The 12,849-nt window shown below is 51.5% G+C and overlaps 1 protein-coding gene across 2 annotated transcripts in view; it reads right to left on the bottom strand.

Annotated features, from left to right (window-relative positions):
- The window catches only part of Dscaml1 (DS cell adhesion molecule like 1), a 326,833-nt gene that overhangs the window by 46,860 nt on the left and 267,124 nt on the right, over positions 1-12,849 (bottom strand). For both annotated transcript variants that reach the window (XM_041638638.1, XM_041638639.1), the window contains 3 exons: positions 1,691-1,890; positions 1,175-1,271; positions 939-1,067 (listed from right to left, as the gene is read on the bottom strand). In XM_041638638.1, the coding sequence (XP_041494572.1) occupies positions 939-1,067; positions 1,175-1,271; positions 1,691-1,890 (426 nt within the window). The remainder of the gene's footprint in view (positions 1-938; positions 1,068-1,174; positions 1,272-1,690; positions 1,891-12,849) is intronic.

Here is a 12,849-nt window from a genome sequence, read left to right as displayed (position 1 = left end):
GGTGACACACCTTGAGTAGGCAGCAACTCCAGAGCACATCAGAGATACACTCTCCAGTGTCTGCCTTCAGCTCCGTCATCATCACAGGATTGTGACAGGCATGGCAAGGAATATGGGGGAGAGGACTGACCAATCAGGAGGCAAGGCTGGTTAGCCAAGTTCAGGTATTGTGCCACATGGGGCAGGAAGGATCTAGGTGGTACAACCTGAGAGGTGAGTTAGGATTCAGTAGGTGAGCTGGGGTTGGCAGGAGAAGGTCAGAAGAGGGAAGAGAAGGCCTGAGGTCCCCAGACTGTTCCTACCTTTTATTTTTAGCGATATAGTGAAACCAGTATAGCCCCTTGGTACCAGATTCCAAAGATGCAAAAAGGGCCAGAGAAGTCTGGTTTTCTTCTCACTCCTGCCCTGGAGTCGTATGTTTATCCTCTTGCTCCCTCTGCTTCCCCCCGCCACTGTACCATTCCCATTGCTTAGCCAAGGGGTTTATCATGGGTTTTGCACCTCCTGGGTACCTGGTGTTGACTCTGCCCAGCAGTGCCTCACAGTGATGTGGCAATAGCACAGAGCCTGTGGGCTGCAGAGGAGGGGTCTGGGAGCAGGGTCTCAGTGACCCAATCTCACTGAACTCCAAACCAAGACCATCCAGGTGACACTGCAGAGCCATGCCACCCCCATAGAGGCAGCCCACAGTCCCGCACTCAGCACCTGTCAATCAGACCTACACTGGAGAACCTTGGTCCAACAGGATGTCTCAGTCTGTACCCTAACTTCTTAGACTAGCCACTCTCCCCTCCTTTGGAAGCCACAGATTTCTGCACACCGGAGAGTGCCAATGAGTGTGCCTTAGGTTGGTACTGCCCCATCGGAGAGGCACAGGCAGGCTGTGTACCACAAGGGGCCACAATAGGCAAACACTCATCGCCTGTCCCAGCACCTACCTGATTTATTCTTGTATTCAATATCGAAGCCGGTGATGATGCTGTTTCCGTCAAATCTCTGAGTCCAGCGCAGGTTCATGCTCCGGGCTTTTACCTCTCGAATCTCCAGCTCTGGGGGATCAGGGGGCTCTGGGCCATGATGAAAGAGGAGCAAAGGTGAGATAGTAACAGGCAGCTTAGCTGTGGGCCTCTGAGCCCTAGGGCAGATGGAAGGGCAGGCAGGCAGGAGAATGTACCTTGCACAGTGAGCTGGATCAAGCCCCGGTCCTCCCCATATGAGTTGATAGCATGGCAGCTGAAGAACACGGAGTCCCCACGGTCAGCTGGCTTGAGCTGAGACAGGACGAGCAGGAACAGAAAATATTCAGAGGGGGACAATCTAGGGGGTGGCTGGGAGGGAGGTTCAGAGGGCCTCTATCAAGGGTTTATCTTCCCAGAAGGTTTGAGATGGACATATAGAGGAACTCAAGCAAGGAGGAAGGGTCATGAAAGAAGCTTGGTAGGGGTGTCCCCAAGGAGAAGAGAGGAGGCTCAGGAAGCCCAGGCAAGAAAGAGGGGTTGAGAAACCCACACAACGATGGCTGTGGTGGTCAGAAAGGAGGCAGGCTGAGCTTCTGAAATAGAAATTCCCGGGGAAAGAGAGGAGCAACGTGCGGGAATGGTAGGTACTTTGTGCAGTACAGGATAGGGCTCTCAGTCACCCTATTTACCTAATGTAATGGGGTCCCCTGGTCTCGGGACTGAGTACCCACCTTAAGTGTGGAGACCACTTCATCACCATTGTCCTTGGTGGCAATGGCATACCGCATGACTCGGTCTGGGTCGATGACCGTGTCCCCCTTCTCCCAGCGGATAATGATGGGCCGCTCGCCCCGCGCGGTGCAGTTCAGCTCCTTGGCATGACCCTTGATGGCGATGGTGGTGTTGGGGTGGGAGGTGATCATGGCTGGGACTGGGAAAGAGGAGGCAAGGAGCTGTGAATACCCCAAGACCAGCCTGGGGGAGGTGCCTGTGCGACAGAAGACCTGGTCCCCACTCTGTCCCATCCCTGCCCAGCTGTCTCAAACCCCATTGCCCCAGCACCATCCACAAATCCAGCCCTGGATGTTCCACTTGCTAGGCTCCGCTCTTCACTGCCCGGTTTCAGAGGGTCTCCTCCTAAGGAAGGGCACCCTGCTGCCATGCCTGGCACTTTCCTCCTTCTCTTACACTTCCAGGACCCTTCCTAGAAGCACCAGCTTTTCATATGCACAGCAGAGTTACAGAAAAACCCAGTTATATTGAAACACAGTTATGCAAATATTAAAAAACTAACAAGCAAACTTTGGATAGTGTTTATCACACATCAATATGTTTTGCTCTTATTCTTTATGCGATAAGATCTGGCAGCAGGCCTTATAATTACCGTCTTATATTACCATGCTTTTGTAGCGGTGATGAGCACTAATGCTATTTTGAGAGATCTACAATAAATATGACATGACATGAAAATATCTGTGTATTTCTATGGGTGACAGTCACACACACCGCTACTGCTGTGGTTTGTGGCTTCTGTACACAGGAAATGACTAAATCTCAGTTAGAGGCTAACATAAAAAAAGATGTGATTTCTCCACCCTCAAATCAGCTCTGTAGATGTCTGGATCCTCAGGTTCAGGATCACACTCTAAGGCCAGGGTCTCTGCTTGTTAGAGTGGCTGAGGTGTGTTTAGCTTGTTCCACAGGAGGTCTGGATAGGGACATTATAAAAGACCTTCCAGCAATGCTATCAGGGCTTACCAGATCCTGCCCCATCTGCTGACCATATGGTTTTACCAAGGCATAACCAAATTCCTCAACGGTCCTCAAGAGGTCACCTCCACTAGTCTGGCAAGGAACATTACCAACACCAGGGCCTCCTCAGGACTTGTGTGTCTTGACCAGAAACAGGGAGGGGAGTTAGCATAGTCTCTGAAGTCTTGGATCCCGCCCTCTGTGAAACTCAAATCAACATGTGCTGGGCTCTCAGACCATTGTGAGGCACTGTGCCAGGCCTTGGGTATAAATGCTGCAACACACCCAGTTCTGACCTAGATAAAGGGACTGGGGAGACAGATGTATTTGTGGGCGACAGGAACACAGGAGACATCTGAGGAGTGTTCTAGGGATGTATAGGAAGGTGTGACACACTTGCCACAAACATTCACTAAGACCTAGCATGTGGAGTCTGCTCACACTGCGTTCCGCCAATCAGAGAGAAGCTGGCTTTTGACGGCCATTGGCTTGTCATGCAACAGTGCATATAGAGACCCTGGTTTCTCTTGTTTCAGAACTTGGTCCTCTGGCACAAAATCTGTTTCTTTCCAGTGGTTCCTCTTATTCCCCTGCTCCCTCCAGTGTCCTCCTGAATTGCTGTCCATTTCTCGTTTTGTTTTCATGTTGTGCATGCACGTGTGTGAGTGTATGTATGTGAGTGTGTGTACATGCATGCTTGAGAATATGTGTGTGAGTGTATGTGAGTACGTGTGTGTGTGGGCGTGAGTGTATGTATGTGAATGTGTGTGCATGCATGATAGTATGTGTGTGAATGTATGTGAGTATGTGTGTGTGTGTGCACACGCTCATGCCCATGCAGAGGCCAGAGATTGATGTCAGGTGTTGAACCTGCAGCTCATTGATTGGGTCAGCTGGTCTGGCCAGCTAATTGTAGGGACCCTTTTGCCTCCAATGGCAGGCATACCATCATGCTCAGTTTTTTAAATGGGTTCTGGGGAATCAAACTCATGTCCTCTTGCTTGTGCAGCAAGTACTTTACCAACAGAGTTATCGCTCCAGCCATGGCCCTTCTTCCAGTTTTTTTTTTGTTTGTTTTTTCGAGACAGGGTTTCTCTGTGGTTTTTGGAGCCTGTCCTGGAACTAGCTCTGTAGACCAGGCTGGTCTCGAACTCACAGAGATCCGCCTGCCTCTGCCTCCCGAGTGCTGGGATTAAAGGCGTGCGCCACCACTGCCCGGCCCCTTCTTCCAGTTTTAATGACTAGTCCAGACACTGATGATTCCAACAAACTCTCCGGAGACATCTGGCTTTTACGACCAAAGGAGCCTTTGGAGAAAGGAAGTATGGGCCTGGAGGGATGCAACCTCAGATACCAACTGAGGGTGAGGGGATGATCTGAACAGGTGCAGGAAGGTGGAGGGCAGCATCTGCTCCCTCAGGCTCCCTGAGGTCACACCTCACAGCCAGCTCTTTTCACTCAGGTCTCCATGTGCAGGATCTGAGGTGGGATGGGGGTGGGGCAGCCCTAGCCCCAGGCCCCCTGTACCAATGTCTCAGCACATTCCCTAGTCCCGACTCATCAAATAATGAAGCAGATAAACTTTATAATGCACGACATTACACCAGAATATACAATAAAATGCGAAAGACAAATAACGAGGTGTAAGTTATAATGAAGAAAAAGCCTGCAGTCAGAGACATCCAAGTATGAATTATTGACTAAGGTTTTACACTCTCAAGGATGTGCGCAGGAATATTTTTCCATCAAAGATTTGCATAATTCACTCGTATAAACCTGGGTGGAATATAGAGTGAGATTTTACATCGACAAGTCGAGCCTTGCACTGCAGATGCCTCCAAGTTTTACAGGAGGGTGGGAATGCTGGGGTGGGGGAGACCCAGCTGCTTCTGCAATACCCGCAGGGAATGAGCAAGGCCTGAATCTGAGCCACTGGGTGGGTCTAGGGCCTGGGTAGTTGGGAAAGAGGCGATCGTGTGTGTGTGTGTGTGTGTGTGTGTGTGTGTGTGTGTGTGTGTACAAAAAGGAGGATGAGGGTAGCGTCAGGCTTAGTGCAGGTCAAAGTCTGGGAAGGCGACGGGGAGGAAGAGTCTTTGGGAAAGTCCCCCAACTCTGAGCCACACTGAGAAGCTTGCTTATCTACTCCCTGCCTTCCACACCAGCCTGCAGTACCCTGTGTAAAGTCACTGTCTATCCAGATGTAGCTTCATGCCAGGACCTGCACCTTGCCAAGTGGAGCACAGACCTGGTTTCAGACTCCACCCACCCTGTAGTTGGCACACCTTTGAGCAGCGTACAACCTGTACACCCACTCCAGGGCATTTGGCTTTCCAATCAGGGTTACCCAGAGCCAGACAAGTGGGTAGCCAGAGGCAGCGGGGTCCCCAGAGATCTTTGGCTTCTCAGCTCTGCATAGCAGCAATATAAGGGCTGGTTCCCTATATTCTCATTGGCTAGATGTGTTTATAGTAACAAGTGCCAGGCAAGACACCCCAAGGCTCTCCCTACTGCTAGCCCAGGGAAGCCATTGAAGGCAAGGAGGAGGGGAGTTTGAAGGGTTTGGAGGCCAGGAGGCCTACGCTCTAGTCTTGCCACTATGAGCTTTCTAGGCTTTCAACACATTTAAGTTAACTTCTCTGTGTCCCATAGAATGGCAGTGGGGACACAATGAGTGTACATGTATCGGTACAGTACCGGTCCAACCAGGCTCTAAACACCTCCCTCCTAGACACATGCTTTAATGGAAGCGTTAGCTCGACCCATGTGCACTAAATTCCTCATTTAAAATGTTTCTGGCAGACGATTCCACACAATCAGAGCGGCCAGATAAAGATCAGCTCCGCTAAGTCTGCATCCACCAGCCACAGGCACTGCTGAGTATCTGAAACATGGTGGGGAGAACTGAGAAGCATCACAAATGTAAAAGAGATGCTAGGTTTCAGAAAAGTAAAAAGAAGAGAAATGCAAACTACCTCTCTTACATTTTTATATTGATGATATGTGTTGATGCTCTAGAGAGATTGAGTGAAATGAATGGCAGGATTACAACTCGTACAAGGGGAGAAGCTAGGCTGTTAAGGGAAGCGATTTGTCCAAGGCCACTCTGCTAGCCAGAGCAGTGCACCTGAAAAGAGGCAGACAGCTGAGCACAGTGGGGTATACCCATCATCCCAGCTATTGGGGTGGGGATGCTGAGGCAGGAGGATTGTTTGAGACAGCTTGAGCAATACAGCAAGGGCCATAAAGAAGAAGGAGGATGTAGAGAAGAAGGTGGAGGAGGAAGAGGACCTAGAGGAGGAGAGATGAGAGAGAGATAGAGAGAGAGAGAGAGAGAGAGAGAGAGAGAGAGAGAATCACAATGCCAAGTTTCTCATGAAATTCTGTCTTGTTCTGAGTTTTCACTGTCAGAGAGCATTGATGGTGTGGGAGCTGGGGGTGGGGGATAAGGCTGAGGCCAACTTCACTCATCCTGGAAACGGCATTTGCAACCCACAGAGAACGAGGAGACCCTGGAAAGGACAGAAAGGCAGCCCTCCTGCTTGACCCGAGAGAAGCTTAGTAGCTTGGCTGCCTTGGGAGTAGTGAGCTCCCTGTGCTGGATCTAGGCAGACAGTTATGGCTGTTACAGAGAAGGGTTGGTGAGGCTGGATTGAGGCACAGCTCTGGGCTCTGGGGCTGTGTTTTGCTCAGGAGAAAGGGGAAGACAGCCTGGAAAAACAGCTCACTGTTTGGAGAAGGGACTTGAGGCACTGTCTTCTGGCACATAGGAATCTCCAGCCCCTTTTGGGCCATGCAGTCTACTTGCCAGCCAGCAAACTATAATAGAGAGCTTCACCTCTGTTCTCTCCCCCCAGGCTCTGTCTCATCCTGTAAGGGTCAGGTGTCCTCATTGTCCTCCTGTTGCAGATGGGTCTGATGGACAGCCAGGTTTAACAAGTCAACAACCCTCTCAAACCCACCATAGAGGGAATGGGGTCAGCAAATGTTGACCCATTTGCTCTCCTTGCCTGTCTACACACACACACACACACACACACACACACACACACACACACACACATTTCTCTGGCCCTCTGTGGTGATAAGCTTGCCATGTGGCGGCATATTCTGTATGTTTTTCATAAGTGACCTCCTCAGAGGGACTCTGTGCCACTATCCCCTGCAGTGAGGCCCAGTGCCCACTGTTTCTTCACTAGCTCCATGGTCTCCTTGACACCTGCAGTGCTCTGGACGCAGTGAGTCATTGCTTCATTTTCAGTTAGCATTCCTGGTGCCAACCTCAGGAAACGAGTCTCATTGGCCCCATTCTTCAGACGGGAACCTGAGTCTTCCAGCAGGGCCTAGTCACCCTCTGCACTGTGCTGACAGGAGCTGGGCTCCTCTCACCATCGGTCTGCCTGCCCTTCTTACCCATGGTCTCTGGTTTTCAGAAGTGGGATTGAGTTGTCACCAAACATTGTGGCCTCTATGCACTTGCTGGTATAGCCTCAGTGTATGACCATGGGGAGTGAGGGAGGGATCCTAGATTTAGGGGACCCAGACAGAAGTGGCAGTGATGGTTAAGCACAGGACAGAGCCCTGGACAGATATGCTAATGATAGCTGTGGGAGCGCCACACAGTTCCCTAAAGGTGGGAGGTGACCCTAAGAGACCAGCCTTACATACACGTGTGCCATGTTGGACACTCGAGTGTCACTTGACAGCACAGGGATAGGAAGCTTCAAGTGGATTGGCCTGCTGCCCACCAGGAGATCTGCCATACACCCACGCACATACACGCAGCAGCTTGGTGGATTCCACGTCCTTCCCTGCAAGGCATCCTAGCTGGACATGCTCTCCTGCATGCTATCTCCTTGGTCTGATGGAAAGACTCCTGTGCAGAAGTCTCTGTAGGCCCCAGCCTGACACATATCTATAAAGAGGAATTTCTGTGGTGCTCTGTGACTCCCTTCTCCGCCACCCTGCCCCTCAGGCAGCTTTGATGGGCGACGGAGCTTCAGTCACCCCCAGGCAGGACTGTAGACCTAAATCCTGGGCCTCTTCCTGGTCCCGCGGGGCTTTAATGGCAGGTGCAGTAGAGAGCAGAGAAGGATCTAGAACAGGGGGACCCTGACTGCAGAGAGCAGCCATCCCTCCCTGGGATCCAGAGCCCTCCCCGGGGCTGCCAGTCCAGGAGAGAGGAAATCAATTTCAGAAACAGGACAGTTGTCGGAATCCGATGTTAGCGGGTCTGTCTATGAAATTACTCTCAGGCTGGCTCCTGTTGCCCCTGAGGTTCTGCCCAGATCAACCGCTATTTACATTTTAATTTGATTTGAGAGGCCGATAGATTCCTAAAACACCGTGAGACAGTCGCTCACCACATTCTTTGTTTGCCACCAACCTCAGGCTTGGAGGTAGATTTTTTTTTTTTTTTTTTTAAAGGCAGAGTTTCTTTGCTTTGTAGCTCTGATTGTCTGGAACTTACTGTGTATGTGTAAGGCTGGTCTCAAACACGCAGAGATCTGCCTACTTCTGCCTCCCAGGAGCTGGGAAGTGGTCCTGAGTCCTCAGACTTTGCATTATGGACTAAACTTTGCTTCGTTTCCCAGCTCCCTGCATTTCCTCAGGTCTCAGTTCTCAAGCCGGTACGGGTCTAGTCCTTCCGTTTGCAGAACACCACATTATGTTTTGATGAGAGCCTCATTCTTTACTTCAAAGGAGGACAGACCAGCATCTATCGCCCCTACCAGGATGGAAACTCAGAGAGTTAGGTGAGCTGTATGGAGTCATATCATGGGGACCCGCAAAGAGGAGGTCAAGCTCCCGAGGGTTCACCCTGTCCCTTCATGCAGTGTTAGCCTAGAAGTCTCTGTCCTGGTTGCATCTACACACACACCCTGGATGAGTTTTGGGAAGAGTTCAGAAGAAGGCAGAAAGTGAGAGGTGCATGAGATATGCAGGGGGTGGAGGGTGGGCAGAGGCCGGCCCTTATATGATGGGGCTGGGGCAGGAGCAGGGACAATGAGACAGCTTCCCTCCTTGGCTGGCTCCCTCCCTCTCCTCTTTGGTGATGGGAGCTCAGCTGCTGTTTCTGACAGTCCTCAAGCCACTGGGGAGGGAACATTCAGCTATGAATACCCAGTGGAGAAACGCTGCCCTGCGGGGAGAATGGGAAGAAACCGATGACAATGGCCCAGTTGTTGGAGGCTGAGGGGCTGACAGGGAGGCTCTTTGGTGCCCAAATGTGATTTGATTGAGGGTTTACTGTGCACCAGGCACTGGGGAGGAAGATACTGAATCCTTATAAGAGGGGAAACTGAGGTTTAGAGGAACTAATAGGCTATGGTTGCCCAGCCAGTAAGTGGAAGTCCGAGTCTGTCTCAGGGCATTTGGGAACTTGCTGGCCCTGTGACATTGGGCAGAGGAAGAGGCTGGGGTGAGGGTTGGGGACAGGCAGACTAGGTGCCTGACACTACTATGAGATATGCAGGGGGTGGAGGGTGGGCAGAGGCCAGCCCTTATATGATGGGGCTGGGGCAGGAGCAGGGACAATGAGGCAGGCTCCCTCTTTGGTTGGCTCCCTCCCTCCTTGGCTGTGGTGGAGGCTGACTTGAAGAAAATGATTTAGTCTTGGAATTGTGGAGCAAGGATGCCAGTCTGTTCTCCCAGACAGGTGTTCTGCGGAGGGTCCAGGAAGTTTGCATACCTGTTGACACTTGAGAACTATTATGAAGCTTAATAACTCATCATAGGGCATGTAGCTCAGTCAGTTGAGCCTCGCAATGTCCTGGGCTCAATCTTCAGCACTGTATATACTGGGCAGAATGGTACAGGAGGCAGGAAGATCAGGGCCATCTTCAGTTAAATAGTGAGTCTGCGCTACATGAGACACTGTTTGAACAACAACCCCCCAAAAGCAAAACCAATAAGCCTATCATGGTGCAGACCCAACCCTTAGAGATTGTGACTTAATGCGTCAGGGTGGGGCCACTCTCAGTTTGTTGGTCCTTACATGACCAGAGTAAAGAACCATAGGGTTGGATGCTTGGTTCTTCTCTTGCCTCAGACAGGAAGTCCCTAAAGCCACCAAAATTGGAAGCGTGACCACAAAGTCAGTGCTCACTGCCACCAAGGGAGGACCTTGGCTTTTGCAGTATTTCTGAGGATGCAACTACAGTCTCTGCAGATCTCTCCCTGATCCTTCTGTGGAAAAGGACGGCTTAGGGAGATGAAATGGCTCCAAGAAGTCCTCCTCTCTGCCCTCAGGTGGACTCAGCTCTCAGAGACAGCAGGTGCCTTGGAGCAAAGCTCAGAGCTCTGTATGCCCACCCTGTCAGGGGAGAAAGTGTTCCTCTCTCTCTGGGGCTCTCAGAGCTTTTTGTTTTCCAAAGGATTACAAGCAGCCTGAGAGGTGAGGGAGACTCCTTCCCCTCAAACCTAGTCTTTTCTCCTCCCTCCCTACAAAGCCTATGTCCCCTCCATGTTAACAAGCTCCCTGACAAGAACAGGACCTGCTTGGCAGTCTGAGATAAGCCACTACAAAGGGGCATCGTTGGCACGCTGGGAGGTGGGAACAGTTTCCACTCCACCACTCAGCTCAGCCTCAGTGGCAGCCCAGCTCAGCAAGCTTCCCCTGGGACAGCCTGGGAGGGGGGTGGTGGTGGTGCCTTCTGCTGCCTGCTTTGTTTCCAGTTCTTAAAGAGCCAGGCCATGGCGTTGTTAATTTGATTGCACCCGCTCCGGCTTCTTGTCACCCCTGATTAGGCAAGCTCCACCTGAAGTGTGAGATTAGTTCAAATTGTGTGGCAGCAACCAGCCCGGCCGTGGTGAACAGGCAGGAAGGAGCCTGGGGATCTTGCAGGCCCCCAAGACTCCAGCTATCCACTGCCTAAGGATGCAGGCATTAGGACTCTCACAGGAAGGGTGTGTATACATGCAAAAAGGGTGCTGAACTCTGGGTCCTTGTAGCCTCAAACTGCAGGCCTGTCTCTGACGCATGGAGGGTGCCGCTGCTGCCCTCAGTCCCACCAGGCGTTCCTCTGTCCAGCTATAAAATGGGGCAGTCACTTCTTCTCTTGGCCGCTGGCCAAGGTGTGTAGGAGCAGAAGTAGGGTGGGGGATGGCGGGGCCCATTTCCCCACCGAGAGTGCTGGAAAAAAGATAGTAATAATAATAGCTAACATTTATTGAATACTTATTATGTGCATGCACCGTGGTTAATGCTTTCCACGAAGTAGCTCATTAAACCCCTCCCCCTACGGCCCTAGGAGGCTCTAGGAGGGTGGCAGTTGGCGGTTCAAGAAGGCTTGGAATTGGCAGAATCCTTTTAGAAACATGAATGCTTTTCTTTGGCTACCAAGAGAAAGTGTTCTGGGTCAGTGCTGAGAAGACCCCAGAGCTGGAGTTGCAAGCTTTTTCTGGAAAGGGCCAAGTGGTTAGCGGTTGTGGGTCACTGCTGCGCCAAAGAGGCCACAGACAGGGAATGAATAAGGGGTGTGGCCTGGTACAGCAAGTGCTGGCCAGGTTGGACCCGAGCCAGATTGGAGGCATAGCTTGCTGACCCCTGCTGTGGAGGTGTGAACTTGGGCCCTTGACTATGAGGGTGGGTTGGCTAAGAGACTGCTCATACTCAGCTCAAGAGGGTTGATTGTGGAGTCCCAAGAAAGTTCCTGATGGTCATACTGGAGCTGGCGCTAGGAAAGGACACACAGAGAAGATGACAGGACCCCACAGGGAAAGGCCATATAGCGATAGGGGCAGGAATTGGGACAATGTTTCCACAACTTAAGCAAGGACCCCAATATTTGCTATAATCCCCAAAGATGCTTCCTTAGGTGGCCTCAGACATCCTGCGTCAGACTGTGAACTCTGAAGGAGTAAGTTTGTACTGTTTTGAGGAACTTGGTTGGTGGTACTTTGTTGTAGCAGCCAGGGGTAACTGAGGCAGGGTTCTGGAAGCAGCAGACTTAGGGGGATTCTTCGCTGGGTCCCTAAGTCTTGCTTTCTGGGTCAAGAAGATAACCTATCACAGTGAATTAAGTTTCTGAGGGTCATGAAGGCTACCCCAGCTCTATATAGACATCTCACCCAGTGGGCAAGCCCAGGCTAACCAGTCACCTCTACGTTGCCATAACACCCAATGCTACCTCTCCATCGGGATCATCTCAGTGGGTGACACTGCCACCCCTTCTCTTCAGCCTCAAGCTCTTGACTGTCTCCCAGGTCACAAGGGCTTGTTCCTTCAGAGGGAAATCCTCCTTCCTCTCCAGCCCCTGCTCAGGGTTCTAATGCCACTCCTCCCCTCTAGGATATCATGCCTACCCCTTGGTCCCTGGCTGTCATCTTCTGCTCAGGTGCTCTCCTCGCTGTCTCCCATGCAGACTCTTACAGCAGTGCCTTTGCCTGCCTGTCAGGCTCCCCGAAACCTCCTCTCTCCTTGCTCCTCAAGGTTGTACCCAGCACAGCCCTTCCTGGAAGTCCTGGCTGGCTCTGTTGCTCACTCCGGGTTCTTCAGTCTTTGACCTGACTGAAGGGATGGCTGGCCGCTTTGTAGCCCAGGCCTTTGCCACGTCTAAAGACTTGTAGCTGCTTTTTAACCAGTCTGTGATTCCTAGAGTCTGGGATGGGGACTTAGCCTCGCCTTCTCATCCTGAAGATCGCTGAGGTTTGGGTACAGCTGCAGTGTCTCTCTGGGGTTCGTGTGCTGAGACCAAGTTCCCACGGTGAGTGTCAGGAGGGTGGGAACTTGATGTGACTGTGGCGTTTATAGGTGGGCTCTGAGGTGGTCCTGAGTAGACCACCAGGGTAAGCAGGGCTATGGAGTGAATTCGGATGGGGTTTTAAGCAGGTGAAGGGATACACACACATGTACACATTTGCATAAGCTCCCTGTTTCTTACATGCCTCACCCTGTCTTGGGCCTTTAGGTTCATGAGCTCAAATGAACTCTTTTTCTTAAAGAGCTAGCCAGCCTGTGTGTTATATTGTTAGCAATAGAAAGCGGTAAATAGACCTTGGCACCGTGTTGGATGATGGGCTACTCAGCAAGTATGTGCTTGTGGCTTGCCTGATCTAATGGTGCATTCACCCAGAGGGGCTTGTGTCATGACTGGGCTCCCTACCTGGGCCAAAGGTTGGAGGTGTTTCTTATCTCTCT

This window comes from Microtus oregoni, unplaced genomic scaffold (genome assembly GCF_018167655.1).
Source record: "Microtus oregoni isolate MIOR12 unplaced genomic scaffold, Mior012 000055F_ref0000237, whole genome shotgun sequence".
NCBI classification, from domain to species: domain Eukaryota; kingdom Metazoa; phylum Chordata; class Mammalia; order Rodentia; family Cricetidae; genus Microtus; species Microtus oregoni.
This window is presented reverse-complemented; position numbering and strand designations above follow the sequence as displayed.